At 41.1% G+C, this 26,386-nt stretch overlaps 1 protein-coding gene across 16 annotated transcripts; it reads right to left on the bottom strand.

Moving 5' to 3' along the window:
- Window positions 1-26,250, bottom strand: kif16ba (kinesin family member 16Ba). 16 transcript variants are annotated; one of them, XM_067497563.1, is made up of 29 exons: window positions 26,110-26,250; window positions 23,201-23,270; window positions 22,998-23,111; window positions 21,005-21,121; window positions 19,143-19,240; window positions 18,890-18,999; window positions 18,556-18,698; window positions 18,199-18,367; window positions 17,882-18,013; window positions 17,617-17,792; window positions 17,355-17,420; window positions 16,997-17,056; window positions 16,609-16,728; window positions 16,260-16,311; window positions 15,231-15,368; window positions 14,852-14,934; window positions 14,670-14,758; window positions 14,151-14,183; window positions 13,794-13,847; window positions 11,683-13,020; window positions 11,062-11,211; window positions 9,666-9,771; window positions 9,535-9,558; window positions 9,232-9,279; window positions 8,899-8,946; window positions 5,357-5,479; window positions 4,666-4,755; window positions 1,416-1,499; window positions 1-1,320 (listed from the first exon to the last, which is right to left on the bottom strand). In XM_067497563.1, exons 1-29 carry the CDS (start codon window positions 26,154-26,156, stop codon window positions 1,159-1,161), a joined length of 4,044 nt encoding a protein of 1,347 aa, XP_067353664.1. In that variant the 5' UTR covers window positions 26,157-26,250; the 3' UTR covers window positions 1-1,158. The 16 variants fall into 16 exon arrangements, with proteins under 16 accessions (XP_067353664.1, XP_067353665.1, XP_067353667.1 ...); XM_067497564.1 differs by having other exon boundaries at window positions 5,363-5,479; XM_067497566.1 differs by lacking the exon at window positions 8,899-8,946.
- Window positions 26,251-26,386: the final 136 nt, after the last annotated feature.

Raw genomic sequence — 26,386 nt, 5'->3', positions numbered from 1 at the left:
TCAAGGTTCTGGTTGTTCACTGACATTTATTGTCACTAGTTTACATAGCATACAAGCAAAGTATAGAAAAAAAAACTATGCACATTAATATTTACATATAGACACAGTTTGGCTTACGAAAGAAGGAATCAGTGGTTCGTTGTTGAAACAAAATCATACTCAACATCTGTAGAACAGACAGTGGGGAAGACTTGAACATCTGCTGGCTGCAGCAAACAGGACTGACTGTGTAAAGTAAAATAAAAATCAGCTCTGAAACTGATTATCTGTCATGTTAGTGCTGAGCAGCAGCAACATTTCCCAACATTTTCCATCTGAATTAACCGTTTTCAGATAGAAGCTGCTGTTTGAAGTTTTCCGCAAACAGATTAAAGCTGCTGTTGGGCAATGACCCAGTTTCTAGTCATGATTCTTAAACATTGTCTGGTAAAAATGTGTGTGGATTTGTGGCCATACACAAACCATCCGGGGTCGTCCAACATCTGCATAGTTTAACCGTCCTAATACATGTTAATGATGCTGCTGCTGTTCAAAAGTAAAATGTGTTATTAGAAAACCGAAAAGCTCAAACCAGGAACAAACTTCCAAACCCTCAGCTTGAGCATCAACACTCTGAAACTGGAGTTTTAAAGTTTGACGGGTTTGTTTTATCTTTACTAAACAGCACATTTTTCCATTTCTCCATCACGTGTAAACAGGAAGTCCATCTTTAAAAAGTCAGATTAAACTAATGTTAGCAGAAACAGCCTACAGACACAGAGGTAGTGTGAAAATGAAAAGGAAAAAGTAAATCTTTAATTTTAAAAGGAGCACGTTTAGCATTTGTTTTAATTTTATTTGCTAATTTTATTTGCTGAACCTGTTAATGGTTTATTTTAGCTACAGTTTTTGTCAGAGCTGCTGGGAAATACACAGCTTTTTATTGCCTGAATGCACAAACCTGCTTTGTGTCAAAGCATCTACTGGAATAAAAATAAAAATTGCCTAGTTCACTGTGATTAGTGGATCACTTGCTTCTCTTTAACATTGATGAAGAGCTGATCAGCACCATCACAGGTTTCGGATATTTGTCTCACGTGACCACAGGAGGTCTGAGAGGAAACGGACCTGCATGTTTTCTCTCCCAGACCCCAAAGACGTTTTGGCACCTCAGTCAGCTCAGCTGGTGCCGTGGCTGCTGTTCTCGAAGACGCCCTTCTTGAAGAACGATGAGAACTCACAGATGGCGTGTTTGGACAGGTGGAGACCTCCATCTGTGTCGGCTCTGAGAGGAGAGCTGGATGACGACAGCATCACCCGGAACAAGCTCCTCAGATAACGCTGTAAAAAACACAGCGGCACAAAGTGAAGTGTACGTCCAGGTTTTACAGCATCTCAGTTTGGTTTGTAAATTAAACTGTATTCAAATGTCCTGCCTCCAGGTGATTCCGGCGCTCAGCGACCATCCGCTCATCCCGGTTTCCAAACAGTTTCTTTGGAGGGAACTCGAGAGCTGCAAGCTGCAATTGCAACAAAAGGGTGTGATTCAAAGATCCAAACGTTTACTTGGAGGATAAGATGTTAGTTCATCCTCAGAAGCAGCAAGTATCAGGACAGTACATCTTGATTACTTTCTAACTCACTGTTAACACACACTTAGATTGACAGGTGTAGACATGTCTGCTGGCAGCTGTCTGAGATCTGAAGACCAGTTTCTGTGCTCCATCTGTCTGGATGTGTTCACTGATCCAGTCTCCACCCCATGTGGACACAACATCTGCAAAATCTGCATCACTCAGCACTGGCTGAAACTGGTAACTAGATAAAAACCATTACTCAGCAAACCTGAACTTTAGGGTCAATAATTCTGTCACTGAGACGGCTGCATTGCTCACTGACATGAGTTTCAATCAACATGATGTTGTACATTTTAGCAATTTAAATCAGGTAAACCTGCACTTCTCTTCATGGCAGCCTCTGGGATGTGTATGCTTGGTGGGGGTCATGTGACAGGTGAGGCAAATGTTCAACTACTGCTTTTCCAAAATCAAACTAAACACAAAAGTGACTGTGGTGCAGGAAGGTAGAGCGGTTGAAGTGTCCTTGAGCAAGACAATAAACCCCAACTCAACCCCAAGTTGCTCCCAGGGAGTGTTGGCCAGCTGCATAGCAGCTCCCCCATCGGTGTATGAATGTGTGTGTGATTGTGAATGGGTGAATAAGAAGCAGTGTAAAGCTCTTTGATTGACAATAGGTAGAAAAGCACTATACAAGTGCAGAACATTTACCATTTATACATTGACTTACTAAAAGGTTCCTACTGAAAATGTTAAATTATGGGTTTTAGATGGAAGCTAAAGTTTTAACCCAAAATAAAAAGGCATACAATAAAAAACAAACAACAACAACAACTGAGCCAATGCCTCCTTGTGACCATGTGAAAAAAAACCATGCGACTCAGTCAAACTACAGCACTAATGAGTGAGCTGAGTTAAGTCAAGGCCCTGGTGAAACTGATGCTAAGTTAAAGAAATAATCCAGTCAAGACACTACAGCTACAGGACTATTATTGAAGTCATCCATCTTTTTCCTTCAGCGTCTCCCCCACAGCAGATGATCTGTTTCCATCTCACTTATCTTCTGTGTCACCTCTGTCACACCAAATCCCATAATTATGAACCCCCTCCTCGACCTTCCTCTTCTCTTCCTGTCCGTCAACGCCATCATCAAGGTTGTTTTCCCCAGTACACCCTGCGTCCCACCTCTGCACATGCCCGGATCATCTAAGTCTCACTTTGTCTACAAGCCATGCTACCTGTCTAATACACTTCTCTTTTTTTTTGTGGGACATATATAGGATAAGAACAACCAATTGGTTGGCGATAAAGTTATAAATGAGCTTCGGCTTCACCCCTCTCCCTTTCAGTCTCATTTGACAGGACAAAAATGATCAAAGATGCAATGATATGCATGAGAAATGTTCATTTAATTATCAAAACTTGAAATAAATGAAATGTAAGAAGCAGCATGAGCCTCTCTGGAAGAAAGCGTTGGGTTATGTGACAGCCACACAAAATCAACCATGTACAAAAAACACTGGTAGCTTCCCTGGTGTATGGACAGAAATATCTTAGTCCCCAAACCAGGACTTTTTACAATCATTTTGGAGGGGACAGGAAATTGGGCTTTGTAAAACTTTAAAAAAATAAAAACGGCTACATTTGACCACAGTATAGTTCATTCTGAGGGGGACCAAGCCTGTCTGCTTTGGACACTGCAGTGTCCTTAATCTGCTGAACACCTCACACAAACATTTTCTGCTGCTGAAAAGCTTTGACATGTTCCTCAAATGAAAAACCTGTGCAAAGACAAATCACAAGGAGAAAATCTCTATACCAAGTAACAACCAGAGTTTCAGATACCAAGAAATTTTCAATGAGCTCTTTGATTTGCTTAGCAAATTGTACCTGCCACATACTGATCACACAAACTCTAGCCAAACTTTAGCCTAGTTACCTTTTCCATTTAAAAGTCAAGAGAGATTATTTTTACATGTATTATTAGGTCTCAAAGGTTTTTATTTGTCCAACAAAACCTGCAGTTCCATTCATAGAACTAGTTCAAAGTATCGTCCTCTCATTAGTCCTGCTGTCTTCTCATCTACTCACATATTATAGCTAGCTCAGTTAGTAAGGCAGTTGTCCACGGACCACAGGGTCAGTGGTTCAATCCCCGGTCAAAGGAAAGCAACATTGTAAAGAGCTTTGGATAAAAGCACTTTACAAGTGGCCATTCATCATCTTAGTTGACTGTTGTGTATTTTGCAGCTTTGAGTGGGTAAATTTCCCAACATTTTATGTGTCCAGACAGCAACACATAATCATGACATACTCTGAACCTCAATAACACACATTCCCCAGAAGAATGGAAGTGCACCAGGATGTTTTTAAACTACTAAAAACAAATGAAGTATTCAGAGTCAAAATTCTACAATCAATCTCAAGGTAAAAGTCTTGTCAGAACAAATAAACATCAGCTGGTTCAGTCCCAACTGGTGACTTATAAAAAAGTGTCTCATTACCAGAGTAACACGCAAAGATTTCACAATGGGTAAAAGCAAAGTGCTCTCAGGACCTTGGCAACCTTCTTGTTGAAAGACATACTGATGGTTGTAAGAAGGATTTTTAAACTTCTGAACGTTCCAGTGAGCACTGTTGGGGGCATAATCTGGAAATGGAAACATCAGTTCACCATAAACTGGCCACAACCAGGTGCTACTCGCAAGATTTCTGACAGAGGACTGAAAAGAATTATCAGAAGGGTTGTTCAAGAACCAGGGTCTAAATGAGGCTGGAGATTTCAGCAAGACACTGTTCCCAAACACACAGCCAAGGAACCTCAATTGGTTTGTAGAAAGAAAATAAAGCTGCTAGAGTGGCCCAGCCAATCACCTGACATGAATCCAACTAAAAATCTATGGAAACTGTTCACAGAACTTAAGATTTGAAGTGTCTTGAAAACGTCATTAGACTTTTAGGCATTTCATTTCAGAATGTCAGTTTTATTACTGCCTAGAGACACAGATGCAAATCTGAGCATTGACCCACTGACTCATGATTCAATATGTATTAGACTTAACTGAAAGTGAGATTCTAAATTCTGGGAAAGGTGACAGAAGTGTCTCACCTCAGGATATTTTAATTTGAGGCTCTTGTGCATCTCCCTGAAGCGACTGTAACGTCTGAACACAGTCCATGTTTCATCCACCACCGTGATCTGATAAAAGAGAGAAAATCATCATGTAAAAACAGGAGGGGAGACGAACAACAGCTACACATTTACTCTAAAGCATTAAGTTTAACAAGTCACTCGATTGTGATGAGTCAAACTCAGTGTAAAACAAAAAGGGGTGTAATTAGTTTGGAGTCCACTATTCTGAATAAAGTCAAACTTTAACCAACCAACAAAACTGCATCTTGATGTTTCAAGCTGCAAGCAACTAAACCTCGGCACTCGAGCACACGGAACAGTTTCAGAGGGGACAAATAAAAAGAGGTCGCTTTGGTTTTGGCAAATGTGACTAAAATTTACTCATTTATGTCTTGCTCAACATTCAATATGCCAAAATGTCAATTGCATATTTAGAATGATGCACTGATGGTACAACCCAGCAACAATTTACCATTTTGTGTTTCCAACCAATCTGACAAGTTATTTTACAAATCACATCCACACAGAAACTGAAAGTATTGAGTACAATAAAGTATATCAAGGCAATAAATGTGGTGAAACAAAGATCAAACAGGTGACAGGGTGAATAAATGTAGATTGGTTGTAAAGCACAGAAAGATGAATGAAACATGCTGAATAAACTCACCTTCACCTCAAACTCAAAGTGCTCGTCCTTCCCTTGTCCCCGGAGAAGGTAACGAGGAATGTTAATTTTAACAGGCTCCTGCAGGACATCAGAGCTGGTCCCAAGATGACGAGACGCCAATCGCTACAGAGGAAGTCAGCAGGAGAAAAAAAAGAAAAAAAAAGTGGAGAGTAAAGGTTGATGAAGGTTAAACTGTAATGTCACTTATTTAGCACTTTTCTACCCATCGGTACTAAAAGACTTTACACTGGTTGATGCCAATGATTCATATAACACAATATGACTCATACAATCTTTATTCTGTTTACACAACTAAAAGGTTTTCAGTGTGGGAAATTATAAAACATCAACATTAGCACATTTAAATAGGTATTCATCTCATTTCCATTGTTATAATTTTATATCATGACAAATCCTGAAGCTTAAACATGTCGTCAGATCCCATTTTTCCTCAAAGTGCAGCTGCAAAATTTCAAACTCTGCCATTAAGTGACGTCTTTCTCCCTTTCATGAAATAACCAATAAGAACAAAAATTAAACCAACATTCGACAGGACTAAAACAGTAAACAGGCAAAACCAAACAATGATCATAAATACATAGACTGTTTATCTGTCAGACTTTTGTCAATTCATCATCACTACATATGAACAACAGAAATGACAAGAGCTTAGTAATACAGAGGTCAACACAGCTCAGAATTACTCTGCTCAGAATCTCTGGGGCCAAATTAGACTGTGGCTTAAAATATTTTAAAATAGTTAAAATTAGTTTTAGAAGTCCATTTTATTAGTTAGTATACATTCATCATCATCTCTGGGATGGTTTAAATAATTTATCCCCGTTTCACAAAGTGAATAAAATGTTATCATTTCTTTTCAGAAGGTAAGTGAAAATGAAATTTCAGACAGAGGTAAATACAGTGCACTCGTACACGTGTCCTTAGGTCTGTGACTTAAGTACACAAATGCTTAATCAACATCACAGCTTCTGAGGTGCAGCCAAACCACAACTTCCAAGAATCGCACTGACGACTGTCGGTAGGACTTGAGGGGTCTTCAGCTGAGCCTCGCCTGAATTCCACCTTCTTCTGAGTTCGTGTTTTTTGATTTGTAAACAGGATCTCTACCAGCAGGCAGTTGCCATATTGTCTCACCAGCAGACATCTGATGTTTGAACGCTTGTGGAGTCTGAGTCCCTGAAACTGGGGCTGGACTGGGACCAGACTTGAGCCCCTTGGCACTGGATGAAAGACTCCATCCTCCAGAAGAAGAGCTATGTGAGTGTCTGTCAGAAGGAACTGGAAGAGTGTGTCCTCGTGCACATTGTTAGAGTTCTTGACCATAACACTGGTGTAGAGCAGAGGACAAACATCAGCCAGGCAAGGTTTTCCCAGACTCTCCATGTTCCCGTGAACAATATAGAGCAGGTCTGCGAGCACCCGTTTGAATCTGCAGGTGACACCAAGCCCGCTGTTGAGGACAATGTCAGGGACAGACAATGTCCAACTGAGAGAAAGGACCATGAGGTCATCAAAGAGTAATGGATGACTAGACCCTGCAGAGAACTGCACAGGATCTACAGCCTTCACTAAAGTCTTGCAGAACTCCTGGGTAAGTTCTTTGCTGTAGGTGAACACAGCCAAGACCGTGTCTTCGGTACAGCCGATTAAGCGGACATGCTGCCCTGCCAAACTAATCTGGACCTCCTTGAGTTCCAGAAGACTAACATGGTGAAAAACAGCTAAGGTGCCCTCAGAATCCATGTCAGTTGAGACTACTATTATGTCCTTTTCTGACAAAAGCAGACACCCAGGTTTTGGGGTGGGCTGCTTACGGTTAGCAGTTTTGACCCAGAAGATACTAAGGACCTTTCCAAGTTGTATATGAGGAGCCAAAGATTCCAACTGGTCAAGAATCTTCTGGGATGAAAGTGACTGTAGTTGAGACAAGGCAGAAGGTAGCTCAACCAGCTTCTGATAAAACACTTCAGAGCCTATATGTTTTATAGAAGACACAGACCCCTTGGGCCACTCTGGGCTATATTGGAGCCCAGCAGACATGCCACAATTCTGAGGAAGACCCAGGGTGCGATTCTTCGTCAGATCAAACAAAGTGACTTTGTTTTTCACAGCATTGCAGGGTTGTGACACTGGTCTAAGCGGAATTGCACGAATCAGCGGCAGATCTTTGGACATGACCGTCACATACTTTGAGAGTACAACCTTAATCTCATTCACTCGCACATTTAGAATGATGTCCCGTGTGCCCTGTAGCCTTTTACCAGCACCTCTGTACACTTCAGAGAGCTTATCAGCAAAATACCACAGACTGTAGTTTGTATTCAATGACACTTTATCACTTTCTGCTTCTCTCTCTTCTTTTATTTTACTGTTAACCGATTCCTTTGACTTGTGCTTGGAACTGCTTTGACCAGTGACACATTCCTGTGACTTTTGTGATTGATCACTGGATTGTTCTGCAACCTCTAGATGACATGTTTGAGGTTTGAGTTTTTCTATTGAGTAGGAAGTGTGTTTATTTATCACCAACTCTTTCATTCTGCCTTCAGCCTTTGTATCGTTATCATGCAGAGAGCACACAGAACTGTTTCTTCTTTCATCTGTGACATTCTCATTTTCATCATATCTGTAGGTCTTCAGGTTTGTTGAGGGAACACAAAACTCGTCTTGACTCAGGCTACAACGATCAAGTTCTCGAACAATTTGTGCCACTTTTCCACGAGGGATATTCACGTCTTCCTGCCACCCTCTGTTTGGGTCACCATGTTTGTTAGGCATTTCCTCGTTTTCTTTCACTAGTTTTTCTTCAGGTCCATCCTCTGCTTCTTCCAATATGTTGTCCTGGATTTTACCTGTAGAGTTTGCCTTGTGCTCCAGAACAGGCAGGCTAGACCACAACTCGCAGGGGCTCTGTGTGCACAAGGGGGAAGCCCATGACTACAAAACACGATGTGAAGGCTCTGAAATTACACTCCATAAGTCCATAATCCACCCAATGACAATTACATTTCCTTGATCACCAGGTGCACAGGCAATTGATTGAAAAAAGTGTGAAGAGGATTGACATGCAAATTACGATGACAGCTGTAAAACAAAATACTCAATTTGCTTTTCATAATTAAGAGACTGAGTTTCTTTCCCAAGAAAATATTTGGTTTTGTCGACACATAAATGACTAAATCTAAATTACTGAAGCAAGTAAAACTATGAATGAATCAAATTAGTGACTGGAATTACAAAATAAGTGGTCTTTAAGTGGAAACCCTGAAGATTTAAAAACAAGAAACCCATTCTCCATTTAATGTTAACAGAAGTAGATTCTGAAAATTCTATTAAAATTACACAATGAATTATTAACCATGCAATTAGCAGTAAGGGTATTTTTTTAAGAGTGAAAAGTATAGATTCACTGTCGAACTTTAAAATAACTTGTTTTTTTTTTTTTTATTTAACAGGACTGAAGATTGTTATTGATTACCAAATTACAATTCTGCCAAAATCTAATAGGATTTTGGTCTTACCTCATACTTAAGCCTTCTTGGATTTAAGTATTGTGGCTTGTCATCATCCTGAAAACAATAAAACTAAAACTTAACTGGTGACCTCAGCATCTTTAATTAAATTCTAAATTGCAATATAAACAATATTCTTTATGTGCAATTTAACAAGCAGGAACTTTCATTATCTGAAGTTAAAAACTACATTATGAAAAACCAGAAGCAATGCAAATAAATGAAAGAGGTGTAAAAGACCCCAAGTGAGCAAACTTATTGAAAGAATATGTGAAGGATTCATGCAGATTTGCAGAGCAAGGAAAGTCTCAATGATTGACAGCAGGGGGATCCTGGTCTTACCTCATCTGTTAATCTAACAGAGCTACAGTCGCTAACTTCCTCTTCCTCCTGCAGGGTTCAAAAGCTAAATATCAGTTCTACACAAAGGACGACATGTTTGTGCACAGTCTGCCACTAAATCTGGTTGAGTCCTTTATTTCTAGTTTATTTTTTGGAGAAAAATGTATAAAGTTGAAATAAAAACGCAGACTCAGATCAGCACTTTTAAACTGAACTACTGAAAGTCCAGAAGATTCATTAACCACAGCTCAGAGGAATTTGTTCTTTCACATATGACAAAGAAAAAGACCAAATGTCACAAACCTGCAGGATGGGAATCTTTATTTTCTGCAAATTAAACAATTGACTAATTAAAAACAGTTAATTCTACACAATTATTGTTTGAGTCAGTCAGCTGACAATGAGCATCACCTTAGAAATGAGTCAACACTTACCCCATGTGGTTCACAGGACACAGACTGATCCATGTTGTTGCTGCCATTCAGAAGATTCAACTTGCGCAACCTGCGCTGGACCTCCTCCTCAATGTAGGCGTTTATCCTGTTACACATGAAGAGCCAACATTAGAAACAACACATCTGATGATGATCCCTATGTTAACAGTGACTGCATTAATTAGTAAATTCAAGTGAGAGAATAAATGTGTTCAAATCATGCAACAGCAGAGAAAGTTATTTTACAAATTCTATTCAACCAATTTCCTAAAAATTTTCCTTAGTTTCCTGAAAATAGCTTTGTTGTTAATAACTTAAAAATAAAAAACAACAACCTATTCAGAAAGTGTTATTTGCCACAGTTATGAAATATCTGGTTATAATATTCCTATAATATTGGTAAATTATCAGCACTTATATAGTGCTTTTCTACCTATTGGCACTCAAAGCACTTTACACTGCTAATTCTTCTGAGACCCCCCCACACACACACACACAGATGGGGGAGCTGCTATGTATCCATTGGGTGTGTGTCATCGGGGAAGAGGTGGGCTTCACCATGGACAGGACTACGGTCACCAGTCTCTCTTAGGGCCACACAGAGACACAACCATTGGCACATTCACATCTACAGGCAATTTTAGATGCAACAGTGAACCCAACACATGTTTTGGACTGTGGGAAGAAACCCATGCTAGTAAGGAGAGAACATGCAAACTCCACACAGAAAGGCCACGGCCGACTGAGACATGGCAGCACAACCACTCCATCACAGTTTATTAATGACCATCAACTTCCTTAATTTTGAGGAAAGTTAAGAGGAAAGCTCAACTTTAGCTGCTGATGATATTTCTGCAGAAAACGGACTGTGTTCTGTCATTTTAAAAATAAATAAATAATAATAAAAAGAAAAATCCATCTCCAGGTTTCTGCAAGTTAAACTGAAGCCTCTTTCACACACACGCACTGGAATCCTTACATTCTCCAGACTTTATCTGGAGAAGGTGCATTTTAAAATGGAAAAGTACGAGTGAGATGCTCCTGACATCCTGCGAGCCTCCTAATACAAAGTCTGGATTATGCACGTGAGACATACGCTGGTCATGCTGCTCTGTCCTGAAATGTTAGGAGAATTCAAAATGAATCAATGTTGACGATTATCAGCCAATTGCCACTGCATTTTTTTTTGGGGGGGGGGGGGGGGGGCGGCACATTTCTAACACAGACTTTTCTATCCTGTTGTGCCTCTTGTTCACACCAACCCCTCTCTGAACGGAGTGTTGCTTCTCCCTAGACACACAGTTACATGTTTGAAACATAACTCTGGATTTCAAATGTGAAGGAAGCTCGACTAAAAGCCACATTTTTAAAGACAGCAGTGTTCTCTGTAGCAAACCTGTCATCTGAAAGTGGCAGCAGCGTGTTCCGACTCTGGATGTGGCCAACTGGGGAACTCATCTTCTCATCGTTACTGATGAAATGAGTCCTGTTGTTTTCTTCCCCTTCGCTGATTCTCTGCCTCAACTTCTGGATCTCGCGCTCCACTCTGGACAAAGACAACAAGCTCCATTTTCAGAGAAACACTAAGTAATGTCTGATTTCTTTTTGTCTATTAAGAGTTTCCATGCTGAGTGCAGCATCAGTACAGGAGGGAACATAATTTAAAACTGACAGCAGAAGAGACGATGCGTTAAAGACAAAGCAAAGACGTCTAACAAGCACAAACCTGCTCACATCAGGTTTATCTTCACCCAATTAAACAAAGATATCAAATCTTTAAAAAAAGGGAAAAGAATTAGTTTCTGGGTTTTATGTGAAAGTGTTTGTATATGAATTTTACAGAAAAAAGGTTTTATGTTGGTTTTTAAAAATCACATCCATCTTTTTACATCCTGATGTTCATGTACTGAATCTTAAACTAAACACATTTCCATTTCTCACAAGCTGCTTAGACAAATTAAAGTAAAATCAATCTACATCTGTTACAATATATTTTTAGTATTTTATCTCTCTTAACTCTAACCTCTGCTGGTCCAGGTTTGCCCCCGGCCTCAGGTTTCTCTGGATGGAATTCTTGTATCTCAGCTCCTCGGCGTCAGGCTCCAGGGAGGTGCTGCGTCTCAGGGCTGAGTGCCTCCGCTCCAGCCGGGCCACAGCTTGCTCCATTGCCTCCCTCTGCTGCTTTTCCTTCGACTCCAGGATCTCCTTCTCCTTCCGCCTCACCTTCTCCTCCTGCCGGGCCACATTGGCTGTGAACTCGTAGGTCTCCTGGAGCTGCTGGAGCTGCTGTGCGTTGTGCCAGTGAAGGTTTAGTTTCTCTTCTTTTTCTTCCAGCTCTTTCTCCACCTGGTACAGTGTGTTGTCCAGTCCTGGTGGGCTGTCGCAGTTCCCGTTGCTACGCTCTAGCATCTTGGCAGCTCTCTGCTTCTCCTCGGCCAGTGCAGGGAGGAGGCTGTCGGCAAGGCGAGCCAGCTGCCGCTCCTTAAACTGCAGTCGGTGCTCAGCCTGTTTAACCAGTTGCTCCTCCTGACCGACGGCAGTAGCATCTTGAGCTCCTCTCTCCCGCGTCTCCTTCAGCTGCTGTTGCCGTTCCTTGAGACTGCGTGCAAGATGCAGCAGTGTGTTGTGCTCAGCAGCCACCTCCTTCTCTAGGCGCTCCCTCTGCTGCTGGAGCCCCTCCTCGAGCTGACCCAGCTCCTTCACCTGAGTCGCCTTGAAGTCCATGTATCGAGCCTGGGCAGACGTCGCCTCCCCACTGGCATCCTCCACATCTGTCCGCTCTCCAGCCTCTTTGGCACGAAGCAGCGCTTCTCTGATCTCAGCCAGTGCTCGGCGCTCCTCCTCCAGGCGCCGACCATCCTCCCGGGCCAGCAGGGTTGTGGCTGCCTCATGTTTTTCTCTCAGTTGCTCCTCCAGCCTCTCCACCAGACTCAGCTGTTCACGCTCCTGCTCCTCCAGCCGCCGCCGCTCGGCCTCCAGACGAACCTGCTGCTCTTCACGTTCCCTCTTCAGCCTCTCAAGCTCACGATAGATCTCAGTCTGTGCTGTGGCCTCCTGCTGCTGTCGTTGCTCCTCATCCTCCTCTGCTACATGCTCGTGCAGCAGTCTCTGCCGTTGGTGGTCCACCCCCTGGATGTCTGAGCGTCTCTCCTCCTCAAATCGCTCCTTTTCTGCCAGAAAGTCCCGCAGGCGGCTCTCGATATCCTGGCTGCGGCGGCGGAGGCTCTCCTCCTGATGGAGGATTCGTTGCTGCACCTCTTCAGACTCCTTGCGCTGACTCTCCACCTCCTGCTGCAGGCGCTCCAGCTCTGCCTTCTCACTCTGCTGCTTTGCCTCCATCTCTTTGATCAGCCTCCTACAGCAACACCACACAAACATAAAATGCTACAGTTATTATAACTTTCTTTGAGGGATGTGACTGAAAGCGTGATGTTCTTAAATTACAACAAGCTCTTTAATGCTGTCAAGTCGTGATTACTCCCCGTCTGTATTCTGATGCAATAACGCTTCACAAATAAATAGGTTAGTTTTAAACATCATTGCCACCAGGTTGAGAATTAATTCTTATTGAAGTGTGTTTGTACTGCGTTTTAACAGTAGTTTATAACATTTAGAATTTGAAACCCATGTTTATTCAAATTAGGAAAATGCTTTAGCAAACAAAAAAAAAGTAATTAAAATTCTTCTGCTGAAGATTTCAGATTCGTGGATGAGCAGACAAACCATGGGAGGTTCATATTGTGCTGCACGCAAAGCTTAGGTTTCAATAGTTTTCCCCAATAATTGATTACGTTTATTTCTGTCTTGTATGTTTAATTGAGTTAAGAGAGAGACAGTAAATGTAAGGGTTCACAAACTTTTAAACACCATGTACATTTGAGCATCAGTCAGGGTTTAAATTTGTTTTGCTTAGGGAACAGCACCCATGTACTTGGGGTTGCTCACTGGTTATTTAGAGCAGTTTCCTGCTTTCTAATATTTTACATTAAACCTATTGATGCTGCATTTCAATCAACTACATCAACTCATGCAGTTGATTGAACTTCAAGTTTCAATCAATTACACCTGGACAAACAGGTGTTTGACTACATGATGCTACAAGGTGAATCCTACAGAATTCTTTGGTACCTTTTCATCTCCAGTTTTTCCAGCTCTTCTCGCTGCTGTCTCTCAAACTCCAACCTGATAAAATAGAAACGTCGATCAGTTTCGTTTTATCTCAGTAGAGGAACGCGCGCACAACACACACACACACACACACACGACTTAAATGAGAAGCTTTAGATGAAACACAAAGCAGTGTGTGGATGAGTGGGGGACACTGACACATCTACTGTCAGATGTTGGCTAGACATGGAAGCAGCCAGGTGACGTGCAAAATGCTTTAAAAAACAAAAAACACCAAGGGTTCAGACTAAACCAGTCATGACATGTATGTGTGTCAAGAATGGGACAGTTAGACAAGAAATGGACAGCCGAGTCTACCTGAGGAAAACGGGGCCTTTCTCAGTGAAGATACTGTCAACAGGACAGGGTGGATACAGTTAATTTCAGCAAATGTTAATCACAGTGTGTTCACTATACAGGAAACTGTTTATCACATTACAGAGAGGAGACAGGTTCGGTTCTGGGTAGAAAGGATAACTTTGGTTATTTTCAATCCGTTGCGATGATTTAATTCAATTACACTGCACAATTGAATTCAAACTTTCTTTAAATAAATTGATTTCACAGCAATTATATCTTAGAATGATGATAGTTGTCTTGAGGGTGAAGCTCAGCTTAGTTCTTAGTTCTCTGGAAAGAGGAGATTTGCTTTCAATATAATCAGTGATTAAGCATTTTGGTCTGAGCAGAACCAAGATCACAGGATTGTTTGATCATTATCAGCTGTACATCAGCTCCAGAATATGTGGATGCGGGTCGGTGGGGGGGGGGGGGGGAGATGCACTGCAGGGTCTGAGCTGATCATCACATGCAACGAGTGTTCCTGTAGTCACTCACCCAGGGTTGTAGAGCATCACAGTGGAGAGGTTTTCACAAGACTTGGACAGATCCGTCATAGACAGGCTGAAGGTAGAGAGCAGCCCACTCTGAGGAGAAAAAGATGTTTCTAATTTAACCATTCTTAACCTTCAGGTTCTCTACAAAACACACCTTGTGAGAACTAACTCCTGCAGGCTCACCTTTCGTTTCTCCCTCAGCTTGGCCGCCTCCTTTGGATGGTTAAAGCGAAACATGTTGGTCCTGCCGAGCAGAATAACGGCACCTGGACCACAGCATGAACAGAAATACATTTAAAATAATTAGAGAATGACTTTTTTTAGCTTCTGCAGATCAGAAAACTCTCGTATGCAAGGACAACGCTGATTATTATAAGTCATTAGTTTTCAGTCATCTTCAAAATGTACCTGTGCAAAAGGGGGATACAAAGTCTGATGGATTGACAACCAGCAATAAAGTGTTAACGTGAATTAACCCTTCTGTATTTTATTTATTTGTTTCAAGAAGGTGATATTCAGGCCAACAATGACAAGTTGGTTGTTTCCAATTTCCATTCCTCACCTTGGTTGAGCTGTGACGGTTCCATCACCTGGACTCCATTCACTGAACACTGAGCCCCACCAAGCGGCACCAGAGTCACCGTCCCATTCTGGTTCTCAAACATACAGTGTTCACTCTCCAGGTCCAAACCGTGCAGGACTGCAGGAGGAGAAAGAACACGAGAGATATATGACAAAAACATTTAAAAAGTTATTTATAGATCTACTGTCTGAAACAAGATCTGAGAAAGTGAAGTGATTGGATATAATGACATCTAGTTTAATTATTATCTTGAGAGGCTCCGTAGGTAACAGGCAAAGTTACAGTCCAGAGTAGAATAATGCTAAGTTGCCGTGGTTTGGCAGTATTAAGAGTGAAGGTGTAAAAATACAATAACTGTGTATAAGGATTCTCAAAACTAAAATAGTAACACTATCAAAAATAAAAATACAGGAACATATTTTTGGACAGTTACAAGCTCTATGATCCCCGGATAACTAGTGTTCACTTTTAACCTGAACTTCAACATTCCAGCTTCCTGTAATGCAATAAAATATCAGTGTTTCCCCTACATTGGTACAAGCATGGCAGCACCCCCCAATTACATTGATGGGATGTTTAAGTTTGAATCTGATATATCAGAATACACAGGGTCAGTTCCAGTTTGTTGGCCTCATAAATTGAAAAAGTTTTAAGTAGACAAGAGTTGAATTATTTTTAAGCAAAATCTATGAAAATAATACAGGTAAACGTTGTTTTTCATAGCTGGCAGCAATATTCTCAGCATAAACAGCTGTTAGAAGAGGACGCAGAACCTCCATTACCCTGCTGCCATCATGTCTGAAACATTTCTAGGGGAAACACTGAAAAATCAACTTTACACCAGACATTACAACTGGGATGTTTTTTTTTGTATGAAGTTTACAATCAGGGAACTATCATCCACTCTGATGTGCCATGAATGCACAGCAGCAACAAACTTTGACTCCACTTCCTGCAAAATAAAACACTGGGTTGCTCTTGCTGGTTAGTACTGATCGAGTGACTCACTGATGTCTTGCTCTGTAGATGCGTCCTCTCTCCCCACATATGTCCGTCCTTCCTGAGGGGAGGAAAATCAGAGACATTAAGAGAGAAACCTCAAAACAGGACACTTCACTTAACACATATTGAACTAGATGCATCTCTGGCTCCGTTTTTTTCTGCCCTCTGGGCTGTTACAGGGAAGTGTTTCATGGATTCTATGTGATGCAAGTCATTTTGCATGATGCATTCTTCCAATTTCCTTTTGTAAAATTCTGATGTCACACACACACACAAAAGGAAATGAAAATTAGAGAAACACTATTACTCACAGTGAAAAGTTCTACATCATAAAGTGCTGCAGGTAATTTCTGACCTTCAGGTGATAAAGGATAATGCCGGTGCTGAGGAGGTCGTCATCAATGCCAATGAGGTGGGGCAGCTCAGAGTCTAACACCACACCGATCCCCTCTTTCCTCAGAGCCAGAGTCTCCTCCTAAAAACACATTACATTTCACAAACTATCAAATTTGTGCAAAAATAATCAGCAACATCTTTTAAGGTGGCACAGTAGTGATGCAACTAACAATCTGACTAACTCGCCAACAGTCAAGGATGCATGCATTGGAAATAGGGAAGAAAACCTTTCCATAATCTCAAAGAATAAATATGGACACTGTCCCCATTTACAAATAAAGCAGCAGCTGGAAATGTGTCGGCTCGTATGTGTATAGTATCTGTGTGCAACAAATGTAAGCTGTTACCTTGAGGATGTTTTGTGTCTCATTCCACTTGTTGGTCCATTCTTTGGTCAATTCTAGGACCTTCAGAGACAAAACATCAGAATCAGAGTAAACATGATCAACATATATTAAATATAGAATTTATTTTTGAAGGATCTCCACATAAGAAGTCACCAATTTTGCCACCTTCTTACAGAGTTTCAGAAACAATGGCTAATGGAGAGTTTGTCATAAACCTACAGAATAAATTGAATGATGTTAAAACTTAAGGATTTGTTCCAACCTAATGGAAAGAAAGATTGTTATGGTGTAAAACATTGATACCATCTTCAGTGAGCAAGCTGAAATACTGGAGCCATGAATGAAACATCAAACTCACTCTGGCTTCGTTCTGATGCAGCTTCTCCTCCATACTCAGAGCAGTGGGTGAATCCAGGAGAGCGATCTGACAAACACGAGTCAGAAACATGACGTCAGAAATATAATACACTTACATAAAAAAAAGGTAAATGAAATGGGAGGCAGCAGATCAGTATTTCAATCCTCTTTATAAGCTCTGCTCATTTTATCGTTGTTTTCTTTAGATCTGCTTTATTTTGTTGACCTCATCCAGTCAAACTCTTTGTACGGTCACTGTGTACCTGGTTGCCCTGAACCAGCAGAGCCTTCAGTCGAGCGATTTCAGCGCGCAGTTCTCTGATCAGCCTGACGTTGGAGTCCTCGTTGATGGTGGGCTTATTGATGATGTTTTTGGCTCGGTTGGCGTATCGCAGAGTGCTGAGGGTCTCACCGTAGTTTACATCAGCAGGGGAAATGGCTGCATCAAGAAATGATTTTTTTTTAGAATTAAATTAAATGTATTTTATAGCTGCATCTGTGTAACTCAAGGTTTGTTTCTCTTCTCACTGGCAATCATGATGGTCTTGGAGTTGCCTCCCAGACTGTCCTTCAGTAGCCACGTTAGCACTGAGTCTCTGTAGGGAACAAACACTGACTTCTTCTTCAGGTTGGTGTTCACGCCGTCCTGGGTCATGTCCGCTGGATAAAAACAGGAAACACATCCTTCAGTCAGCACCAGAAATAGGATTGAAAGAATTCAGCTTCTCAATCACACACCTGCTAACCCACTTACATACGTCAAAGCGAGGTCCCAACACACATTCTGTGTTTCAGTTAAAGTTTGTACAATAAGTCTTTAGAAGAAGAGTGTATCTGTGTCTGACCTAGAGAAGAGATGACGTTGCCCAGGGTAACCAGTGACTTGTTGATGTTTCCTCCTTCTTTCAGCCGCACACCGGTGGCGCCAGTGGCATCGGCTCGCTCACTGCCGGCCAGATCAACCAGATGGATCTTACTGACAGTTTCACTGGGCATCTCTGCATCGAATTTGGCCTGAGAAAGAGATTTTGTGTTGTTTTTGTGGTGGTGCACAGATCAGAATGGTTTAAGAGAAATAAAGAAAAACACATTTCTATGGTGTCAATTATAAAATGTTACCCATTGTAGAGTTGTTCATTCAGGGAAACAGTAACCGGATGAAAGGACCTTGGTCACGGTGATGACAGAACATAGTCACTGACCTGTGTGAAGTTGATGGTGAAGATGGCGTGTGAGCGGCTGCTGACGTCATTCATGCCAGTGCTGGCAGTGGTGCGGTTGATATTTCCGGCCTCCATCAGCTCCTCTACGTCGCTGTAATTCTGCACCAGGTGTTTGGACAGATCTAAAGTCAGGAGGGAGAGAGTTACAGGAGGTTGACAGTTGAAGAAACCACTGAGAAAAGGTGTTTAAAAAACAAAAACAAAAAAAAAAAAAACCCATAAATTTTCAGCTTAATGAAAGTTGTGAAGAACTAGAGACTATATTGTAAAACTCATTACAGGAGAATAAAAGGGAAAACTTGAGCAGCCCCACCTTCCACGTAAGGGCCGTCCTTCGGGTGCTCTCTGACTCTCAGGTTGTAGGTCTGAGTGGACTTCCTCCTCAGCAGGTCCCTCACCCTCTCATTGTAGATCTCCAGGTAGCTGCAAAAACATGGCACTGCTCAGTATTTGAGGGTCACTAACTGTTTCTTAGTGAATTCTAACCACAAAGCCTGTAATTATCAAAGCCTTCAGGTAAAGGTGAAGCCGTCTTTCTGGCAGCGGATGTTGGAAACTTGATTCACCTGACTTCTGTTCGAAATGAAGCTTCATCCCATCGTGTGGCGTCAGAGATCCGGCTGAACAGACCTTCACAGATCCTCGGGATCAGACCTGCGTCGCCCTGAAACCACAAACTTAAAACTTTACTGGGAGCCACAAATGAAACAAACTGCATCACTGCAGTAATGTTACAGAGAGAGGGAGGAGGGGGGGGGGGGTGAAGTACACAAGAGCAAATGCTTAGTGTCTTTCAGATGTGTAGACCTCAGTTCCAGCTGCTTAAATGTGAAGATTACTGCTCCTCTGTCACATTTCAAAGCAAACTACACAAAGAATTTAAAGATTTATGACGTATTTGGACGTGTAATCTGCCACAATGCATCAATAAGCATAAAATAACCAGCTGTCACATCTTTGCAGTGAATAAACTGCTTCTGGGTTTCATCAGGGTGTGAAAGCCATGAGGCTGAATGAAGTCAGATAAAACCCTCATCCTCCAGTGAAAAGTGTTTCTCTTAAGTAAGTTTAGATTTTGTGGTTTGTGTTGAGGTTTTTATGGATCATCTCCATCTTCTCTCTCTCATATTGCATCAGCACTGCTCAGTGTGTAAAGTGCATTTACCCTCCTCTCTGCAGGTTTATTCATGTTGCAGCTGATATTCCTGCCCACTACATTAATATTGCTCCTGTGGGGCTGTCTGCCTTTCCAGATTGAACACAGAACTCAAAATTAAATTCAGAAAGATAGTTAGCTTTGAAAGTTTCAGCTCCAACTCATGTATTGTGATCTCATGATTTTTTTATTTTTATTTTGTTTTTTTAAATTGGAAATGTGGAAAGGTTGGGGTTAGAGTTATCATTTAAGGACTCGGACATGATCTCTACCATTAGACATGAAGTCTACCATTTAAAACAGAAAATATTTAAGTGAACCAATTTCCTGCAAGCACAATAACACTCCAGAACAAAGTGGTGAGGAACCCAAAAATTTGCAGTAAACAGTGCAAAAATGTATTTAGAATCCAAGGACATGGCGACTTTATGCTGGACAAAGACTTTCATTTTCAAACAACAAAGTGTATGAGTTGTGTTGGGACATGTCAAATCCAACCTAAATCCAGAGTTTAATTGACCATTTAGTTTGAATCTGTCTGGGCCTTAAGTTTACTGCTCAACTTAGGAATTAATAATAAAAAACTACATAGCATAAACTCAAACTTTTATTCTGAAAGGAAAATTTAAGACAAATGTGCTGAAAACACAATGATGAGACAATGCAAATGTTATATTAATTTAATAAAAGCTTCAGCTGACTTTTAAACATGACCTGCTTCCCTCTCTGAGAGTAAAGTCTGAATATCGTTTAAAAGTATTTTCCCTTTTATTTCGGTTCACATATGGCTGCAAGTTAGATACTTAGTTTCTTGCACTTCCCAAAATAGAAATGGACCCATGTTTGTATTTAAGTTTTATGATTTATATTCTTTATAGACTGGATAAATAAGTTTCGTTTGAAAAGTTACCTGTTGTGAGCAAAATTGACTTACAGGATTTGGAAACTAAGATATACTTAAATAAAAAGCTCAGTTTTTCAAACAGAACAGAGTCTGAATTCTTTCTGGACTTTTGAAATTAGGGCTATGAATCGTCAAAACAACCTCTTGAGGAAGGTTAAATTAATTCCTAACAAACGTTAAGTGTTTCTTGTTGTGGTCTGGTCCAGGTTTTCAGAGGTTTTGTGCATCACGGAGCTTAAACCCTGCTGTCCACACTTGAGATGGACAAACTCCATTTTCAGGGATGAATTCTCTGCTGCTGCGGAGTAAACAGGAAGATACCAACACCTGCAATGTGAGTGTTAAATACATCTGGGGGTTTGTCTCACCGGAGAGCCCATCATGGTGTAGGACTTCCCTGAGCCAGTCTGACCATAGGCGAAGACACAGGCATTGTAGCCTTCAAATGCTGCTTTCAGGACATCAGAGCCCAAATCTTTAAAAACCTGAAAAAAAAACAAACAAAAAAAACACAACAACAAAAAAAACATTAAAGTACTTTATTTTTCCACTTTGCACCAAGTTAAATTTAATCCAGGTTTCACAATCACATTTTATCCACTAGAGAAGATGAGCTATAAATCAATAGTCATTTCCCATTTTTAAAGAGAATTTTAATAAGAAATAAAGAAACCTGGATGTGACCAAGTAGCATCATTGAGGGATAAATTATATCCACAATAAGTAGATTGATTTAGTTACAAATCAAATATTTCACTGTTCGACAGATGAATAGACCAAACAGAATCAAATAAATAAAGAGAGAGACAGAGACACAGAGAGAGACAAAGAAAGAGAGACAGAGAGAATGTGAAAGACTTTTGTAAATTCACAACTTAAAACAGTTTCCTGTACTTGACATGTGCCTGAGCTCTGACGAGGAACAGGAATTTCATTATCCTCTTTTTGTTGATCCAAAACGGTTTTAACATTTAAAATAAAGAGTTACTCAACTGAAGAAATGCAGCATTAACCAGATTAAAAACCGCCGGAATTCCTAAATTTATTCACTTACACAATTAACAGCCTATAGTAAAGTCACGTGATGCCACATATGACAGATAGCATGTCATCAGTATTCTACATGTTGAAAAAAAAGGAAACATCTTTATGATAAAAGAAAATTATACATTTTGATTCTTGCATTTTTCTCCATTTGGTTTGTTCACATTGCTCCACAGTCCATCTGTTTTAAAGCTGCTGGAAGCAGCTCAGAAACTGCTTGGATACTTTTCTCCTGTATTCTGCATAACACTAAAAACCTTTAATTTAACTGTAGAAATATGCTAATCCCAACCTTCTGAGGCAACAAGGTTCTTTTAGCCTCTTTGAAACTACATTTGTTTGTGCAGCCACAAAATTAAGAACAGTGTTCCCTGTACAGCCCCCATTGTCAGTGGTTTTACGAGGAGTAACTATGACCCCCAGCTACACTGGGGGGGTCTACATCTGCACTGGAAAACTAAGACGAACCAAAAGGGAGTAGAGTGGATTAAAGTTGAGTCAGTACCATGCGGTGGATTTAAAATCAGTTACATATGTGGTGATGTCAGAGATGCTGAAAGCATTTGTTCAGTGTTCAGTTTATTATAAACTGGCTATTATTGACCATGTTACTATGTTAAATTGCCAAAAGCAGCTGTTTACCATTCTCTGACACGTCTGTCCGGCCATCAGGGGACAACTGTTGGTCCCTACGTTTGGTGGGAACAGTCCAGGCAGAAACCTACTGTGTGGACAACTTTTCCAAAATATCTGACTGCTGTGTCACAGCTTCTTTTTGAGCTGTTAAATCAAGTATTTAGCCAATGTTGCTGAGGTTTGTTGGCTTGTTCGTGAGCTCAGCCACTGCAGTTGGGAAATTTCACCTTCTTTGACTCTGTAAACTAAAGTGGTAACAGTTTGCCTTTGTTTTTTTTACAGCAGGTGTCACTCTCCTTGTTTTTAGCTTTAGAAATCACCTGTGATTTGTGACTTTCCTTTGTTTGTGCTCAACCTTTGCCAACAAGAAAAGGTTTGGCTGGATGATTGGACTCAGTTTTAGGTTGTTTCATTGCTCAGCCCTAGTTATAAGAAGTAATCTTTTTGATCAAAGTAAACTTATCACTTTAGAAAACACTTTCTAATCAAACATCAAAACAGAAAGTTATGGCAGCAGTAAGTGTGGACAAATACAACATTAATGCTCATTTTTAGAAATTGTTATTTGTCAGACATTTACTGTCGGCTACTCTCCTGAGGATACGAGTCAGATCAGCATCACTTACCACTTCCACTCTTTATTCCTGCTAAAGGTGAAGAGAACCAGTTTGTGTCATTTACCTTTTCCTGAGAGGCAAACATGGAGCTCTTACAGTCCATGGAGTCATACGAGAAGTCATACGTGAAGGTTTTGGTTCGTTCCCTCGTCGAATCGCCAACGACTCCATCAGGGACCTTAACAAAGCCAAAGAAGGTGTAAATACGAAGTTGTTCACTTTTAAAGCTTGTGTGAACAGGAACATTGTCATCTTCGAAAAAGGTACCTTCAAGTTGAGGATTGAGGTTTTTGTTCCTTCCATCCTGATGATGCATTTTGCAGTCAAGTCCTTCTCCCTGTAATTTTAGTTAAAAAAAATAAATAAAAAATAAAAAATAAAAATAAAAGGGAAAGCAAGAGACAACAGTTATGAGGCTGCAGATTATAACAACCAGCATAAGCAGCGCATCAACTATTGAGACACTGCACGGATAGACCAGGAATGAAACAGGTGGAGATTTAAGTCTTGAACTACATCTGTTTCTGTACCACGGTTAAAGATTTGGCAGTTTTATTAACAGCAGATTCATAGGAATGAATCTTAAGGCTTAAATAATTATGAGTAATTTCAAATCCACCCCCCAAAAAAAGATGCATTTGGAATCAGCAATAAGAAATAACAATTATGGATGACGGTGAACACCGAAACTGAAAACTACCCCAGGAATGAATAGAACTGTAGATGGACTGAGGCTGCCAATCACCGTGGGATCTACCTGGTTAAATAATGTGGAAATAAAAACTAATTTCTAGCAAGCTTTTTCCTTCTATTTACACAGGTGAGTCCTGCAACATGTTCCAGGTAAAGAGTAACTTTCAGAAAAAAAGTTTTTTTAAGAGACCAACAAGCAGCTAATCGTGAAACTGGCATCCAGTTTTTCAAACCTGGGTTCAAAAAGCTGAAAAACAGATGGGAAACCCACGAGTAAAGAACTATTTACATAAAAAAATTACAGAATCATTGATGGGTTTGTCTGCTTACTGAGGTTATGTACATTTTGAATGGTCTGTATCTAACAGACACACCTGGTCATTAGTAAAACTCACATGAAGGAACCCGACTTTAATCAGCAGGACATGTTTGCGTAATCTTTAATAAACATCTGTCTCCAAACCAGTTTGTTCGGTGGCTCCACATCCCATAATGTTTGAGTCAACTAACAGAAGATGCTCATGAATTGTCAGCCTCACTTTTGTTTGTAATGGGAGATGAAGGTGGGTGTTACCTTAGATCAACACAACGTTATGCAATGCTGTGTGCTTTCTGTTTATGAGCCTGTCATATGATCCGGGTAGAGAAGCTGAAGCGGGTGAAATGTTGGCACTTCATCACAAGTGATTATTAAATTAACACATTTCTGCTCCAATTTACTAGTTGAGCCATTAAAAAAAGTGACAAACACTGATCAATGGTGCACTGATAGGTGATAACTTACCAAGGTGGTCACATTGTAAGTAGACAGAATTTATGAGCAGCCTTATTGTCTGAATAGCAACCAAAATGTGTGTATATTATTAAAAATTGCTTAAAAGTTAGAGTTTATTATAACACCAGTATCAAATAATTTGTAGCAACACTCCGTACTGCGTGTGATAAGGACTGGATCAAATGATAAGTACAGCAACTATCAACCATGTTCTCTTCTGACATATTGTTTAATCTGATCAACAGGCCAAATTCCAAAGCTACCGAGTTTACTGTCATTTATGACAGAGGAAGGCAGCAAGTCTGCACTTTAGAAAATGTAGAGATGCTGAAAATCTCTCCACCCTCCCAAAAAACAAAGCAGTCAAAACAGTATGAACATAGTCCAGTACTTTGGACCGAGTATGCTTTACAGTTCTTTCCCTACATTTCACTTGTGTTCACGATAATCTTGCACAGGCTGTCTCTCTCTCTCTGTCCGTCTCTGTCTATCTGCCTGCCTCTCCCTCTCTCCCTGTGTCTCTCTGTCTGCATCTCCCTCTCTCTGTCTGCCTGCCTCTCCCTGTGTCTCTCTGTCTGCGTCTCCCTCTCTCTGTCTGCCTGCCTCTCCCTCTCTCCCTGTGTCTCTCTGTCTGCGTCTCCCTCTCTCTGTCTCCCTCCCTCTCCCTCTCTCCCTGTGTCTCTCTGTCTGCGTCTCCCTCTCTCTGTCTGCCTGCCTCTCCCTCTCTCCCTGTGTCTCTCTGTCTGCGTCTCCCTCTCTCTGTCTGCCTGCCTCTCCCTCTCTCCCTGTGTCTCTGTCTGCGTCTCCCTCTCTCTGTCTGCCTGCCTCTCCCTCTCTCCCTGTGTCTCTCTGTCTGCGTCTCCCTCTCTCTGTCTCCCTCCCTCTCCCTCTCTCAAACAGGTGACAGAATGACGTCTGTCGTTCCACACAAATCACATAGGCCGTGGGTACATTACCAAACATGCCTAAGAAGAACAGAGCTCCTGTGTATAGTCAGCGTTAATATTTCAACAAAACAAACAAAAATAAATAGACTTAAAATAAAACTGGAGACCAAATATGTGGCACGATTTTAAGCCAAATTAAAAACCAAAAGAAAAATGACTAAGACACAATTTGTAGAGGACTCATTTTTAACCCCAACACCAGATGGACACAAATAACCACATTTAAATTCAAATATCACCAAAGACACTGTTTCAAAAGCCCCAAAAAAACATCACAAATACCAACACGGGACAGCCAAAGAGACAATATGAAGCAAAATATGACCCCCCGTCCTCCTCCTCTTCCTCCCTCTTCTTCCCCAAAAATGGCCTAATAAATAAACCGCATTAAGTAATTAAACCAAAGACACAGAATGAGGCGAACAGTGGAGCCGAATGGAGACGAAGTGACTTCACAGGAAATCACTGCTTCATTTGTGGCCACAGAACCACCTGCATTCACACAATAGCGTGACCGAACCGAAGCGTCGGAACCACAGACAAACACAACGTCACGTCACTGTTGTTCCAACACTTAAAGAGTTGAAGCCATAAAAATAATGGGAATATTGTTAAGTGCGACCTTAAGTACCGGCGGCTAACGTGTGCACGAGCCAGCACGGTTCCATTACTTAGCCTCGCAGAATAATCCTACTCTGACATTAAACCTGCACCAACTCGACTGCAACTGTGAAAGAAGACTTTCGCTGTCCGTCACTCACCTTCTGTTCATGGGCCTGACACGAACAGCCACCCGAACCGATGCCATCGCACATCCCGCTGTTGTCCCTCCGCTCAGTGAGTTCGTTAGCCTCCGAGTGAGCGGAGCTGCTTTATAACCGCTAATTGGCTAAAGGGCTAACAGCTGCTAGCATGAGCCACAGCGGGACGAGGAGGGCAAAAGTCGCTAAGATAACCGTCTGACTGCAGGCCGATACGGTCAATTAAAACAAACACTGACGCAGAGACAAAGTGGACCGCTGTGGACAGATTGTTATC

This window comes from Channa argus, chromosome 3 (genome assembly GCF_033026475.1).
Source record: "Channa argus isolate prfri chromosome 3, Channa argus male v1.0, whole genome shotgun sequence".
Lineage (NCBI taxonomy): Eukaryota > Metazoa > Chordata > Actinopteri > Anabantiformes > Channidae > Channa > Channa argus.
The sequence above is the reverse complement of the archived record's forward strand: the minus strand, read 5'-3'. Positions and strand labels throughout refer to the sequence as shown.

Excerpts from the sequence above, each read along its gene's own strand:
- kif16ba (XM_067497555.1), bottom strand. The coding sequence starts at position 26,156 with ATGGCATCGGTTCGGGTGGCTGTTCGTGTCAGGCCCATGAACAGAAG. Across the intron at positions 16,729-16,996 it reads AGACACAAAACATCCTCAAG|GAGGAGACTCTGGCTCTGAG; the intron begins GTAACAGCTTAC and ends ATGTGTTTTTAG. Across the intron at positions 13,021-13,793 it reads GAAAAACTGGAGATGAAAAG|GAGGCTGATCAAAGAGATGG; the intron begins GTACCAAAGAAT and ends GTGTTGCTGTAG.